At 45.1% G+C, this 14515-nt stretch overlaps 1 protein-coding gene and 1 long non-coding RNA gene across 2 annotated transcripts in view; one reads left to right on the top strand and one right to left on the bottom strand.

The window, feature by feature from the left end:
- Positions 1 to 720: 720 nt before the first annotated feature.
- On the bottom strand, positions 721 to 4632 carry LOC117672780 (uncharacterized). Its single transcript, XR_004593362.3, has 2 exons — positions 4471 to 4632; positions 721 to 4347 (listed from the first exon to the last, which is right to left on the bottom strand). It is a non-coding gene; the product is annotated as an uncharacterized LOC117672780 (long non-coding RNA).
- The window catches only part of TMEFF2 (transmembrane protein with EGF like and two follistatin like domains 2), a 283704-nt gene continuing 273808 nt past the window's right edge, over positions 4620 to 14515 (top strand). The window contains exons 1-2 of the mRNA XM_060688080.2: positions 4620 to 5833; positions 7857 to 7966. Of these exons, the coding sequence (XP_060544063.2) occupies positions 5659 to 5833; positions 7857 to 7966 (285 nt within the window). The 5' untranslated portion in view covers positions 4620 to 5658. The remainder of the gene's footprint in view (positions 5834 to 7856; positions 7967 to 14515) is intronic.

Below are 14515 nucleotides of genomic sequence, written 5' to 3'. Positions count from 1 at the left end.
CTGAATTATAGTTTAAAAGAAAACTTTTGTAAGATAATATATTGTTGGTATTTAACACCAGATAAATTATCAAGAATCTATAAAGGTACTCCAAATGAATGTTGGAAATGCAAATGTAAAGAAGGAACTTTTTTATCATTTGTGATGGACATGTGATAAAGCAAAGAAATATCAGAGTGAGATTCATATTCTAATACAGAAGATTCCTAAAGTGAATATTAAGATAAAACCAGAAACTTCCCTTTTTGTTTTAATGGAAAAATACTTAGAAAAAAATTGGAACTTTGATGTTATATACATTGACGGTGGCAAAAATTAATTTATGCACAAAAATGGAAGGACACTTTGATTCCCACAGTGGACGAATGACTGCAAAAGTTTATGGAGTTAGCAGATATGGCTAAATTGACTGTTATAAGAAAAAGTTTCTACTTGGAAACCACTTTTACACTTTGTGCTTGAGGTGGGGGAAAAAATGAAACTTTGATTTTCAATTTTACCGATTAAATAGATTTGTTGGTATAGAAATGGCTACTTTATACTATGTAGAAGTAAAAAGTTGAGGTTTGATGTTACTATCTTATTTTACTGCACCAAAGGTCAATGCTTTTTCTTTCTTTTTCCCTTCTTTTCTACACTTTTCCCTTCCCTTTTCCCTCTTCTATTTTTCCTATTTGTTTGTGTAGTTTTATACTACAAACTAATAAAAATAAAAAAACATAAAAGAATTATTACTTTTATTTATCCACATTCAAATTGTTCACTCCTCAAAATCTATATCAAGCAATGAGAAAAAGAATGCTGAAATAAATTGACAAAAATGAATTTGATCTTGAAATGTTACTTTTATGGGTGGCTTTTATTGTTTATTTAGAAATATAGTGGAAAAGTATTTTGATAATGAAAAATCAGGATGCTATGTATGGAGGAAACTCATAGGTAGTCCAACCAGAAAACATTCACAGTGATTTGCTCCTCAGAACGATGAAAACTGAAATTTATTTAACTGCAGGGAATTTCAAGTCTGGAATTCAGACTTTGGCACAAGTTGCCTGGAGCTTAGCAATTATCACTCCCGGGGCAAGATCAAAAGGCAACATGAAAAAATCTGTGTGAGAATGTAATGACCATGGAGGCTCCTTTTATTTCATATGGGAAAGAAAATCTGTTCAATCAGATGTGGCTGACAAAGAGGAGTTGTAGTTATGGATGCAACTCTAGTTGCCAGTTGGCCACTCACATGCTACGTAAGATGCCGGATGGGTTTGGGAATATTCAAAAGGGGCAATAGAAGTAGTAGTAGCACCATCAAGCGAAAAAGAAAGTGGACTTATTCTATCAACACATCAGAGGACTGGAACCATTTGTGTAATTGACATATTTTATCCTTAAAAGTCACAGCTCACATCAAAGGCCTGGGGTTCAGGCACTGCACTCAAAAATTGAAGCAGCAAGACAAGTATTGGCTAAGTACTGGGCCAGATGGGAGCTCCTAAGGGCATCAGGCTGTTTGTCTTGGCATACAAAGTTGGGGTCAACTATTAAGCTAGAATTCAGATTTTGAATCTTCCGCAATGCTATTCAAGTTTCCCGCAGGGCAATCCTACCCCATGATGATTTTACTTTAGCAACAGAGCATAACCATTTTGTTGTTGCTTTCTTCAAGGGTTTATTTTTAATTCCCCCCCATTTAGTTTATATCCCATTTCCATGGGATTTTAGTGGTCTCTCATCAAAGTACTAACCAACATGTTTAGCTGGTTACCAACAAGCTTTTTTGAGATCAGCCAAAATTAGCTGAATTCTGCCAGTTATATATGCTACTATAGAAATCATTTTCTCTTAGATTTCTCTATCTCTTTCACAATGATGCCTTGATAAATAGGTTTTTTCCCCCCTTTCTGAGATGGTTACTGCCATGTATAACTATTCGTTGTTATGGTACTACTTTGGTCTGTTTAAGGAGCTGTGCTCCAGCCTAGCAATGCTGGACTCTTTGCCTATCTCCAAATTAGAACTAATTTTGCTAAAACCAATGGTTGCAAATAAATACGTATACAGCAAATCAGAACTTGTACATGACATGCTTTAATGGGATCAATGTTTTAATGCAGTGGCATTGATTTTGGTTAATCTTGAAAGATCAGCCAAATCTTGAGGTGAGTGGGGTGGGTGGGTCTAACTTCACTTCTCTACCAGCTCTTGAGCCTTTAATGTTTCCACCCATGTGAATAGGGATGGGCAACAGTAATACATCCAATACTGCTGGAGATGAATGTTTGAGAGGCTGCTTCTCAAAGCACCGCTAAGTGATTATCCCCCCCCCCACCGCTTTCTCTCCACTTGCTGGCAGCCTTTGACTTGTCAGAATTCAGGGAGAAGCCATTTCTTTTATTCAACTATTTCCAGTACTCAGTATCCAGTGACTGATGCGCTCTTGCCACATGGTGGAGCTTTGTGTGCTATGCTCCCTTGGTGGATTAACTCAAGTCTCCCTGTATGGGAAGCCACAGAAAGTGAGAGTGACTGAGGCCCAAATGTTAAAAAAACGTAACAATTCTTCCTCTGCCCAATACGGAGGAAGCATTAAAAAAAAAAAGACGATCTGAACGGATGCAAACGCACGCGTTAAAAACAAAAAACTTCGCAGCAAGATGATTTTAAGCAGGACCGCGAATTTACTGGAATGGCTTTTAAAGCTGCCAACGCGGACCCAAGGGCGGGCTAATTTCTGCCTCTTTCATGCCTCGCCCCTTTTCCCGCCCCGCAAATATTACCCGAGCCCTGAACTCCCGCTAGGTTCAGCTTTTTACTTGATCACCGCAATTGCTGCCTAAACACTTGCTAATGGGCTTTTGCTTTCATTTCCTTGAAAGCGCGGGTTCTCTCCCCTACGAGCCTGATTAAATTGCCAATCTGGCCGATTGGAAAGAACAGGGAACCCAACCCTGCCTGGCTCGCCTGCAAGTTCCGAGCGGTTAAAATCGCCGTTCGTGCAAACCGATGCCATTACTTCGGCTGAAGCAGCCTCCGAATCTAAAGGCGCGCGGGTGTTTGTGTGTGTGAATAGGATATATTTAATTCGTTTGTTTCTTGTTTTCTTGGATGAGGGCTGTCCCCGCACTCCCTCCTCCTCTCTCTCTCTAATGGGCATTTTTTTCTCCCCTTTTCCTTCGAAGACTTGATGCAGCTGCGTCTGCCGAACGCTTCTTCGTTGCCGTCAGGACTAATTGATCGCCGCTTGCTTGTCCGGGTTGCTTCCTGCGAGCACGCGCGCCCGCTCGCGCTAATGCAGTCAAGGAACTAGAGCCGCTGCATAGCGCAGACTTGAAGGGTCGCGGTTTCTCCGCTCGCTGCCACGGGGCGGACGAGCGCGCGAAAGAGTAGAGTGGGCGCAACGGGGAGGAGGGTAAAGGCAAGCGCGACTTCCGTGGGAAGCGGAGCAGCGGCGTGGGCGGAAGGGTTCGCAGAACGTTTCCCCGTGGGGAGCAATCGGGGCCGTCGGCCAAAGGCGTCGAGATTAAGGCAGAAACAAATTAAGCAACATGGGGCAGGCGGCGCCGATTAACACTTTTCGTTCTTCTCCCGCATCGTCCTCGGTTCTAGGGAGAAGCAAATAGGATTCCCCTTCTCCATTCTTGCGGACGCCTCCTTTTCTCTGGTGGGTTTTCTCCTCCGCTTTTTGACCAGAGCAAAAAAAAAAAAAAAAGTCAACACTTAAATTATCCGTTCTTCTTCTCCTCCTAATCCTCCCTCCCGGATTTTTCTCAACAAATACGTACATTTCCTACAGCAACATACACGCGGTTTTGACAGGCAAAAAAACCAACCCCGAGCCCGGTCCGGACGGGTGGGAGGAAAGGCGGGGGATCCTGCGTGCTGACCAAGTCCTTTCGACGACTTGAGGGAGCCCTGGCCAGGGTGTGGTTCCGACCGAGCCCTGGAGCTGAACCGGGGAGGACGACGACACTCCTGGTGAATTGACGCGGACGGCGGCTGCGGCAGTGCTCCACGCCCCCAGCGGCGGATAGTCCGTTCTTCGGGAGAGCGAGAGAGAGAGATTGAATTGTTAGCCGTTGCTCTCTCTCTCTCTGGTTTCTGTTCTCACTCCTCCATCTTTTCTTCTTCTTCTTCCCTTCCTCTTTCCACAACCTCCACGAGTAAACGGCGCTCCTTGGATTGTCGCGACGAACTTTCAAAACCTCGGGCTAAGAGGCCCCGCGCTTCAGCTGGGTGTTTTCCAGCTGCAAAACGCACTGCAGCCCAGTTTTCTGCCTGGTCACTTACGAAAGAAACATACTCACGAAGACTCTTGAAGAATGGCCCCTTTCAGGCGCGGCCGGCCGGCTGGCGAGAGAGAAAAACTCAAGTCACTCATCCAAGAACTGTGCAAACGGGGCCATAGTCTTTTCCACGACTCTTCCCCAGACCCTCCCTCCGCGCGTACGGACCCCATTTACGGATCTTTACCTCCGCCGCCTCTTCTAAATACAGCCGCCGCTGCTGCTGCCGCCGCTTCTTCGCACACATACACAACACACGCTTCCCTCATTCAGACACACACACACACTTACACATATAGGCAGGCGCGCGCGCGCGCTCGCGGACCTCCAGCGCTCGCACATGCGTAGTGACCGCAATTCAACTTTCACACGCCTGTGGTGCGCCTGGCTGGGACCTCGGCTCAATGAGCGCGTGTCTGCGCGCTCAGTCTACGGGAGGGCTCGGGAAAGCGGGCGGCGGCGGTGCGGACGCTGCGCCGCGAAAGCGCCTCAGCCCTGGAAGGATGCAAGGTATTCGAGAGGGCGCCGACGAAGCATCGCGCCGTAGATCCAGCTGGCGGCTCTTCCCGGCCAGGGGACGAGAAGAGCGAGGGGGTTTCTTCGTGCAGAAGACGTCGCCCAGTCCGAGATCCCCGACGCCCGAGTCTTTGCTGCGAATCAATTCGTCCGTCTGGGGAAGAAGCGGCTTCTCTCTCTCGTCCGCCACTTGCCGGCTGAGCCCCGCCAGCTCACAGGGCGGGGTAGGGTGTTGCCGCCCCCGAGCTTCCCCGGTGCGCCTCACAGAGAGAAGACCCAGCCCAGCCAACGTTAGCATCAGCATCTCTCGCTCCAGCTGCTGCTTCTGCTACCGCCGCCGCCACCACCACCCTGCCTCCCTCCCCCTCCTTCCCAGGGACCTGCATCCCGCTCGTCCAATCAGGGCCGGCTCTGCCTGCGCCACGTGACCCCGGCGGGCTGAGAGGACCTGCTGCTTTCCCAACGCCAGAGGGATGCGGGCGGCAGAGCAGGAGAGGAGGCAGCGGCGGCGGCTTGGCTGCGAAGCGCCTTGACGCTCTTTTCTCCAGCTCAGCCCAGCCCGACCCCTTATGGCAGCGGCTGCTCCAGCCTCCTGGCTCTCCTCCTCTTCCTCCTCCTCCTTGGCCGCCCTTGCTCCTGCCACTCCCTGGGCTGGGCTAGGCCCCCGGATATCTCTGGCGAAACTCTCAGGATCTTCACCATGCTAGGACTTGGGTGCTTCTTCTTCCTAGCTTCCTGTTGGCTGGGGCCCCCGGGATGCTAAGTCGCCCCCGACGCCTCTTGCTGCCCGCCTGTCCGAGACCGACCTGCTTTGGGGAGCTTCCCTCTCACGGCCGCTCTAGAGTTGACTCCAGAAGTCATGGTGTTGTGGGAATCTTCCGCAGCTCGCCAGTGCAGCAGCTGGACACTTTGCGATTGCTTTTGCTGGTTGCTTCTGCCGGTGACACTGCTCATCGTCGCCCGGCCGGACAAACTTGCAGCCTTCCCTACCTCCTTAAGTGACTGCCAAACGCCGACCGGCTGGAATTGCTCCGGTAAGCTTGGGCGGGAACGTGGGGCAGAAATGGAGTCTTTCCCTTTGCAAGCAGAGGCACCCTTTTTTTTTCCCCGGACGGGCGAAAGAGGAAGAGGGTTCGAGGGGTGGGATTGATGCGCTTCTGAAAAGCGGCCCACCGCGGGGCTGTCTGGAAATGTTAGACAGACTAACGAGCTTTTTTTGCTACTTCCATCCCGCCTTGAATTGCCTCTGTTCGAGACTGACTTTGGATGGTGAAGCTCGCTAGGCTTGTGTTGTCTGAACCGACCTGCCGGCAAAGGGTGGATCTTGTAAAATGATTCTTAGGACGCTTGCCCGCTATTCAAAGTTAGAGCAAGCGAGCAAGAGAGCACTTAAAAAGGATGATATTTTGTGCAGGAAAGTCTGGACTGCTTACCAAGAACCAGCAAGTCCAGAAAGATTATTTCCACCTGCCTTGTGGCTTTGGGCATTCTCTGGGGATTTTTAGTTCTTTGGGGTGACCATGAGTTCTTTGCTTCACACCCTCTTTCTCTTTCTCTCTTAACTTTAAAATATGAGATGTTTTCTGGAAAGGAGTTAAATTGGAGGAAAGACTTTATTCCCAAGAAGAAAAGCAAAGTATTAAAAATCGGGTCCAAAGCTGCCTATTGTTTCTGAAAGCTGCCATTAAGCAGGCTTCCTTTGCCTGATTTCTCTGGTCAGTCTCATTCCTGCTCAAAGTGGTTTTCCAGGCACCCTCCAACTGAAACCCTCTAATTGAATAAGGAAGAGGCAGCACCAGAGAGTTATTATTACCTCTCCCTATCAGTTGTCTTTTCCGATGATCAGGCTCATCCTCAAAAGGTTAATTGTTCTTCTGTCTGGAATGTGCTTACCAGCTGTGCTATCATGCTTCCCACATGAGCTTGACTTCCAAATGTTTCTGGAAGTACTTTCCCTTCCAGTGAAAATCTCTATATTTCTTATGTAAGGACCCATTTACAACTGTGCATCTATACATGCACAGTGAGAAAAATGGCAAACCACTAGAAAAATGCAGCTTCTCTTTCCCCCCATAAAAAGTGTGAAACTCTGAATCTGAAGCAAAAGCAGATCTTTTCTCTCTGTGTACAGAAGGTGGGGACAATACTTGCTGAATACATCGTTTGGTCAGCACTGCAGTTTCCTCATCTTCATTTGGTTAAGTCAAACCCAAAGCTTCCTATCTCAGTCACCTTTGCAGCATCTGTAGGATTTAGCCTGGTACTATTTTTCTGTAATGTTAAAAGTATTCCCCAAACTACTTCAGATACATTACAGGAATGGCATGGTTTGGTGGAGGCTGTGCCTCCACTATCCAAGTCATTCAGAGCAATGTTGCCTTTGCCCTAGAGTAATGTTTTCATTTTTAAAACACAGCCGAGCTCTACAACCTTAGAACATAAGGATCATATGAACGCTAGATGCAGAGCCTGAAAAATGGCTGTTTTGTTTAATCCCTTGCTACACACCCTCAGAATAGGATGGCAACTAGCTGAGGTCTGACAACTGACTAGGCATTTGTGAGCTGACTCGCTAGCCAGATCTATTAACCTGCCTATCAGAACTGGAGGAAAGGCTCTTTCAGCAGCTCTTTGCAAAACCTGCCCCCTCCCTCCTATTAACCTGGAGGTGATCAGTCTTCATTGGAACCAGGCAGCCTATCACAAAAATCATGCAGCTGGTTTATCTTTATTACTAGAGGAGCGTTGAAGAAATTCCCATTTTAGACTTAGGGACAGAAAAACTGTTAGGAGGGGCAGGAAATGTGTTGCTTTACAAGCAAATGTTTGATATTTGAGAAACTAAAATCTCACAGAGAAAAAGGTGAGGTGGCAGCAGCAAGGTGAGTATGCCGGAATAGCAAACTCCTTTGGAGAAAGGCTAGCCAAAGTGGGTATGAGAAAATAGCATATGCTTCTTCCACGAGGATTGTTGTGCTAGGTGCCTAAAAAAGCAGTTGCCCTGTTCCCGTCCCTCTGCCAGACTGAAGCTGACAGCATTTTTCTCTTCTGTTTGAGGTTATGATGACAGAGAAAATGATCTCTTTCTCTGTGACACCAATACTTGCAAATTTGACGGGGAGTGCTTAAGGATTGGTGATACCGTGACTTGCGTCTGTCAGTTCAAGGTAAGAAGATTGATCTCTCATTCGGTAATTCACTAATGAGGATACAAATCAGGAATCTTGCTTTACAAGCCATCACTTGGCAGTTTATATCTCTGCATGGAGAGAAGTCAGAAAGGCTGGCTGCAAGTTTAAAGATCTGGCAGGATAGCCAACTGGTGTCAAGAAGATAGAGTCTCTGGGAAAAAATGAAGACGTTGTTCTTCCATTGCTTCCTTAGAGTTAGATGCTTGCGGAGATGTAAGCTTGAACTGTGGTGGCCTTTATAAAATCAGCTGTTCTGTTCATTCTCCATTCTCCTAATCAAGCAGATCTTCAGTTAAAGATTGAGCAGGCCATATACTGATGTGATGGGTTAAAGAAGGTCTGAGGAAGTATGAGCTCAAATATTGGAAAGAAGAGAGAAGTGTATCTTGGTTGGCTGGAGTCGGTTCTCAATTCCAAATCCAAGAAAGTATAAATATTACTTGAATCGGTTTCCACTGATTTTAAGGGTGGAGTCCACATTGTCTGAAACAAAACTTCCTATGTGTTAATAAACCTGAAGGTGTCTCTCTGGAAGGGCGAAGGCAAAGCTATTCTTAGTTAAGTGAAATGCAGGAACTGCTGCTGCGTTAAACTGGCACTTAGAAGCAAACATTACTTGGAAATAAGTCCCATTTCTTTCACAGAATTCTGCTTAAAATGGCTTATTACAATCAGCTTCTCTGCCCTAAATGCATGACTGAAATCAGCAGTTTCCCTCAGAGGAGTGGTTTAAATTCAGATTTTAATGGAACATCAAGAAGGATAAATAATACTATATGTCTGCACAGATAAATTATTATTACATTTTCTTCTGCAAGCATTGGAAGTTCATATCTCAAAAGTAAACCCACCCCCACAGAATTTCATTCAAATTGAGTATCATTCCTAGACAACAGCTCAGTACATGAGTTTATGCCACATTTTGTTTTCTTTGATTGCATAAAGTCTTTTATTTTAATTTTATACAACTTGTAAATTAGAATAGACTTTTAGCATGGAAAAAATCATTCACTTTTAATTTATTTCATTTTATGATTTGTACTGTGCTGACCGTTTTTAGAATGTTTATGGTTTCCTTAGAGCTTAATAGCCATTTTTAGACCTTTAATACCATATAATATATTTAGCTATTCTAAGTCAATTAATATACTGGAAAAGTATAATCTTTATGACATTTGTCAATCCCTTATTTACTCCTGTATCTCTGTACCTTACCTTTTTTTAGCCCATTTTTTGTTCTTCCTCTTTCTCAATGAATATATTTTCTCTAAAACGTTGAATGAAATAGATGTTTACAAGTGGACAAAAAGGGAATAGAAACATTGTGTAGTATTTTCAAATTGCTTTCCTTTGCATATTTCATTGTGTACCGAAACTATATCAGAAGCATGCTTTAGAAGTAAAGACATCCTAGTAAAGGGCGGGAGGCAATGGGAGGTTGTTCTTTTATAGTCTTACTTCCTCTCGGATTCCATGAAAATAATCATAGTCGCAAAAATCATTAGTTTATCATCTAATAGTGTAGTAGTAGCAGCCATATGTGATAAGCCTTTAATTGAATAAGAATTCTCTAAGCATGCATGGCATTTCATAGCCAGTGCCTAATCAATCTTTAAATTAGGTATTAGGATTACATAATGCTTGCTAAAGCCATGCTGTGCACGTTGCATTTATATTTATGTTATCACTAAGCTTATAAATAACACTACATTCAAGTGTCATATTTCCAGACCCAAACACTTGCCAAAAGAGGAGGGGAGTGAACAAAGGTATTCTCTGCAAGTCTTAAATGAATCTCTTCCTTGAGTTCCTTGGAAGTTGCTTCTTCCAAGGCATTGATTTAATGCTTTGTCCTTGTATCACTGCCTGATGGGGAGCGGCAGCAAATTCAGCACCAACGGCAGCAAACTCAAAGCAAGCTCAGAGCACACTGACTTCCTCCTGTCTGGCTCCAATTGGGTTTTACAATTGGTTTAAATTTAGGGAACACAGTGGACTGAAACAGGGGCTTTCATAATAGCAGAGGCAACAGAAGAACAGAAAGGGCTGCTGGGAGTATATGGAGTCTATTGAATCTTTCATTCTCACGCTAAAAACAACTCATTCCAAATTCTACTAACTCAAAAGAACAAACCTTGCTAAGTAATAAATCATAAATGATTATAGATTCAATCAATACGACACTACCTGGGTGCAGTTATACAGAATCCAGTTAATGCAGGACCTCTGCAAGAACTGAATGTAGGGTTATTTTCTAACCCCAGAATCCCTAGAAATTCAAGCCCTCCTAAAAGCTGTGCACCATTTGGCTTGGAAACCGTTTCTCCTAACCCAGAGATGCACTAGCTATCATGACTCCCCATTGGGGTAAAACACATGTTCCAGGTAGGGTTGCTAACAGAAAAAGCTTGTTATTGTGCTTTTACTCTCTGTAGTAATCTGACCATGCTTTTCTGGGGAAGAACGGGTCTGTTTTCCCATTGTTACAGATTCAGACACAACAGCCGGGACCACTTTAAAGGTTGATCATCTAGTTCCTGGATTCATCCCCAACACAAAACCAAACTTTAGAGCTGAACCCTAAGGAGTCTTGTTGTGCTTTATTATTTTTTTTCTCAGTGGTACTAGGAAGCAAAGCATGATGAACATTTTGCTTGTACTTAGGTTTGATGGCACTTATGCAAGCAAGGATGGCCAGGACATCCAGAGACATCCCGCCCTGCAGTATGATCTCAATCTAATATTGGGGAGGGAATAGCGAAAGTTAAAAGTAAAAAGAGAAAGTAGATAAGGAATAAATGTTCTCTTTTCCTGGTAACACTATTTTTGGGGAGTTGAGAGGTAGGCTTTGCCACTCTTCAACTGCATCTTGGTCTTCAGCCTGTTTATTCTGTCACCTAGAACCTCACTTTCTTGGGGTGGTACTGGAGATTGTTTGAACCCTGTGAAGACTGATAGATGGATGGATGGATGGATGGATGGATGGATGGATATGGATATACTGTATATAAATCCTTTATATTCTTTCACACACATACATATGAGAGTAACTGTAGTCCATTTGACTGCTATGCCAGTAAGCCCCAAGACTGAATGGCAAGTTAATGCTGGTAAATAGGAAGGAAATGGTACTGCTGGGATCTAACTTCTGGATAATATTTGGCTGAAGTCTGTCTTTACAGTACTTCTGCTATGCTTGCTCATTTGGAATCTATCTTAAGAAAGATAAAAGTCAGTCTACTGATTGAAGGTAACCATTAAGCAATAATCCTGAAAGGCTGTGCCAAACATTTCTTCCTAAAATCAGTGCAAAGGCCATGGCACCACCCTTCCTCTGGTCTTGTTTTCATTGTTTTGTTTCCGTCCAAGGAAATACATTTTTGAAAATGCCTTAGCCTGAGCAAATGGTAGGTAGCCCGTTTGAAGAAATATGGCAGACATATCTATAAAAGGGCAATCAACTTCTTGGATGTGTGTCATCTTATTCATGGATTCAGTCTTAAAGGGTTTTCAGCTCAGTTTCCCCATCAACCTGATATTTCTTTTATGTATATGAATTATGCAATTGTTATTTATTGAATTTATATATTGTCAGATTGAGTTCAATTAGATTTTATATTAGACATCTACTGTGTGTTTGTAGACAGACACATCAGGATATCTGTGGCAAAAATGCATGTTTTCTGCAATATTTATTTATTTATATTTATTAAATTTGCTTGATGCCTATCTCTGCAAGGCGACTCTGGGCAACTTACAACATCTATCCATCTATCTGTCTATCTGTCTATTTGTATCTATTTGTCTGTTTGTCTCTCTGTCGATTGAACTGTCTGTCTGCTTGTCTGAGTGATGCGGTGGCTCAGTGGTTAAGATGCTGGGCTTGTTGGGTGGAAAGTCAGCAGCCTAGGTTCGATACCTGAGTGCCATGTGACAAGGTGAGCTCTTGTTCTCACCCCAGCTCCTGCCAATTTAGCAGTTCGAAAGCATAAAATGCAAGTAGATAAATAGATACCACTTCGGTGGAAGGCAACAATGATGTCATGCTGGCCACTTGATTGCGGAAATGGCTTCAGGCAGTACTGATTCAATGGCCTTGAAATGGAGATGAGCACTGCCCCCTATAGTTGGCAATGACTAAAGTAAAATCCTCTCTCTCTCTCTCTCTCTCCCTCCCTCCCTCTCTCTCTCTCTCTCTCTCTCTCCATATGCATATGTATGTATATGTATAAAATCACATTGAATTTGCAGTAAAATACAAGTTGTAAGTAACTAAAGATGGGGAGAAAGGGAGTAGAATATACTGCTATTACTTGATCAACCAACTACAGTGTGATAGTCTGCCATTAGGGACCCAAGCCAACTGGCAGAGTCATGTCTTCAGGTTCTTGCAGAAAGTTTGGAGGGTGGCATCCAATTTCACCTCAGGCGAAGATGTTCCAAAGCGCTGGGGCCACACCAGCGAAGGCTCTTCTCCTGGATCCCGCCTCTATATAACCATAATGTGAGAGTGTGGTCGCACGACAGTTTCCGCAATTCCTGGAGGAAACATCTTATCTAGATCCGTTCCAGTCGGGTTTCAGGTCTGGGCACAGCACAGAAACGGCATTGGTCGCGTTGGTTGATGATCTCTGGAGGGCTCGGGACAGGGGTTGTTCCTCTGTTCTGGTCCTGTTAGACCTCTCAGCGGCTTTTGATACCATCGACCATGGTATCATGCTGCACCGGCTGGAAGAGTTGGGGGTGGGAGGCACCGTGTTGCGGTGGTTCTCCTCCTTTCTCTCCGACCGGTCGCAGTTTGTGTTGGCAGGGGGGCAGAGGTCGACCTCGAGGCCTCTCATTTGTGGAGTGCCGCAGGGATCGGTCCTCTCGCCCCTTCTGTTCAACATTTATGTGAAGCCGCTGGGTGAGATCATCCGTGGCTTTGGGGTGAGATACCACCAGTACGCTGATGACACCCAGCTGTACATCTCCACCCCAGGCCACCCCAACGATGCCCTTGAAGTGATGTCCCAGTGCCTGGAGGCTGTACGGGTCTGGATGGGGAGGAACAGGCTCAAGCTCAACCCTTCCAAGACTGAGTGGCTGTGGCTCCCGGCATCCCGATATAGTCAGTTGACTCCATCACTGACTATTGGGGGCGAGTCATTGGCCCCCACAGAGAGGGCTCGCAATCTGGGAGTCCTCCTGGATATGCAGCTGTCCTTGGAGGAACATCTGACGGCTGTAACCAGGGGGACCTTTTGTCAGGTTCGCCTGATTCGCCAGTTGCGGCCCTTTCTTGATCGGGATTCCCTGTGCACAGTCACTCACGCCCTCGTCACCTCTCGCCTTGACTATTGCAACGCTCTCTACATGGGGCTCCCCTTGAGGAGCACCCGGAGGCTCCAGCTGGTCCAGAACGCAGCAGCGCGGGTAGTGACGGGAGCAGCATGGCGCTCCCATGTAACACCGCTCCTGCGCGAGCTGCACTGGCTCCCAGTTGTCTTCCGGGTGCGCTTCAAGGTGTTGGTTATCACCTTTAAAGCGCTCCATGGCATAGGGCCTAGCTATCTTCGAGACCGCCTGCTGCTACCAACGACCTCCCATCGACCCGTGCGCTCCCACAGAGAGGGCCTCCTCGGGGTGCCATCAGCCAGACAATGTAGGCTGGTGACCCCCAGGGGGAGAGCCCTCTCTGTGGGGGCACCTACCCTCTGGAATCAGCTCCCCCCAGAGATAAGGAGAATCCAAGACCTCAGTGCCTTCCGTCGCGCCCTTAAAACCCATTTATTTAAACAAGCCGGGCTGGCTTAAGATGAAATTTTTAACTGTTTTTAAATGTTTTAAACGTTTTTAATTGGTAAATGAGTTTTAATTGGGCCAAATTTATATATCTTTTAATTGTTTTTAATATTTGTTCTGCATGTTTTTTTAATCTGGCTGTACACCGCCCTGAGTCCTCAGGGAGAAGGGCGGTATAGAAATCCAATATAAATAAATAAATAAATAAATAAATAAATAATATACACTTTTTGAATGCAATTTTTCCCTAACATTTTTTTTAATGTAGTTTTCGTCTAACATTAGCTTTTGTGTCCCCATTGAGCTTAAAGTGGTATGGTCTGAAATATAATCATATTTTGTCCCACATATTTGTCTTGAAGTTTAAATTAGCTTTGTTGTTTAAAAATGAATGCTAAACAAATTTGTTACTCATGTTATACTCATATGAGATTATGCTATGTCCTAATAAACTTATACTCATGCTAATAAGTTTATTAGAACAACTAGTTTATTAGGGCTAGTTGTCTTAGTAAATTTATTATGTACTCCAGAGGTGGGTTCTACTTACCTTTACTACTAGTAAAGCATGCGCAGAAGTTGAAGCTTCTGCGCATGCGCAGATCACCGATCATGACATCCGGGGCGGTGGGCGGGGCCTCCCACCGATTTTACTACCGGTTCTTGCGAACTGGTCCGAACCGGGGGCAACCCACCACTGATGTAGTCCTTTTAAGACCTTGGGTCCACTTTGGTGCCCAA

Source organism: Pantherophis guttatus, chromosome 1 (genome assembly GCF_059756535.1).
Source record: "Pantherophis guttatus breed Tessera chromosome 1, ASM5975653v1, whole genome shotgun sequence".
In the NCBI taxonomy this organism is placed as follows: Eukaryota; Metazoa; Chordata; class Lepidosauria; order Squamata; family Colubridae; genus Pantherophis; species Pantherophis guttatus.
This window is presented reverse-complemented; position numbering and strand designations above follow the sequence as displayed.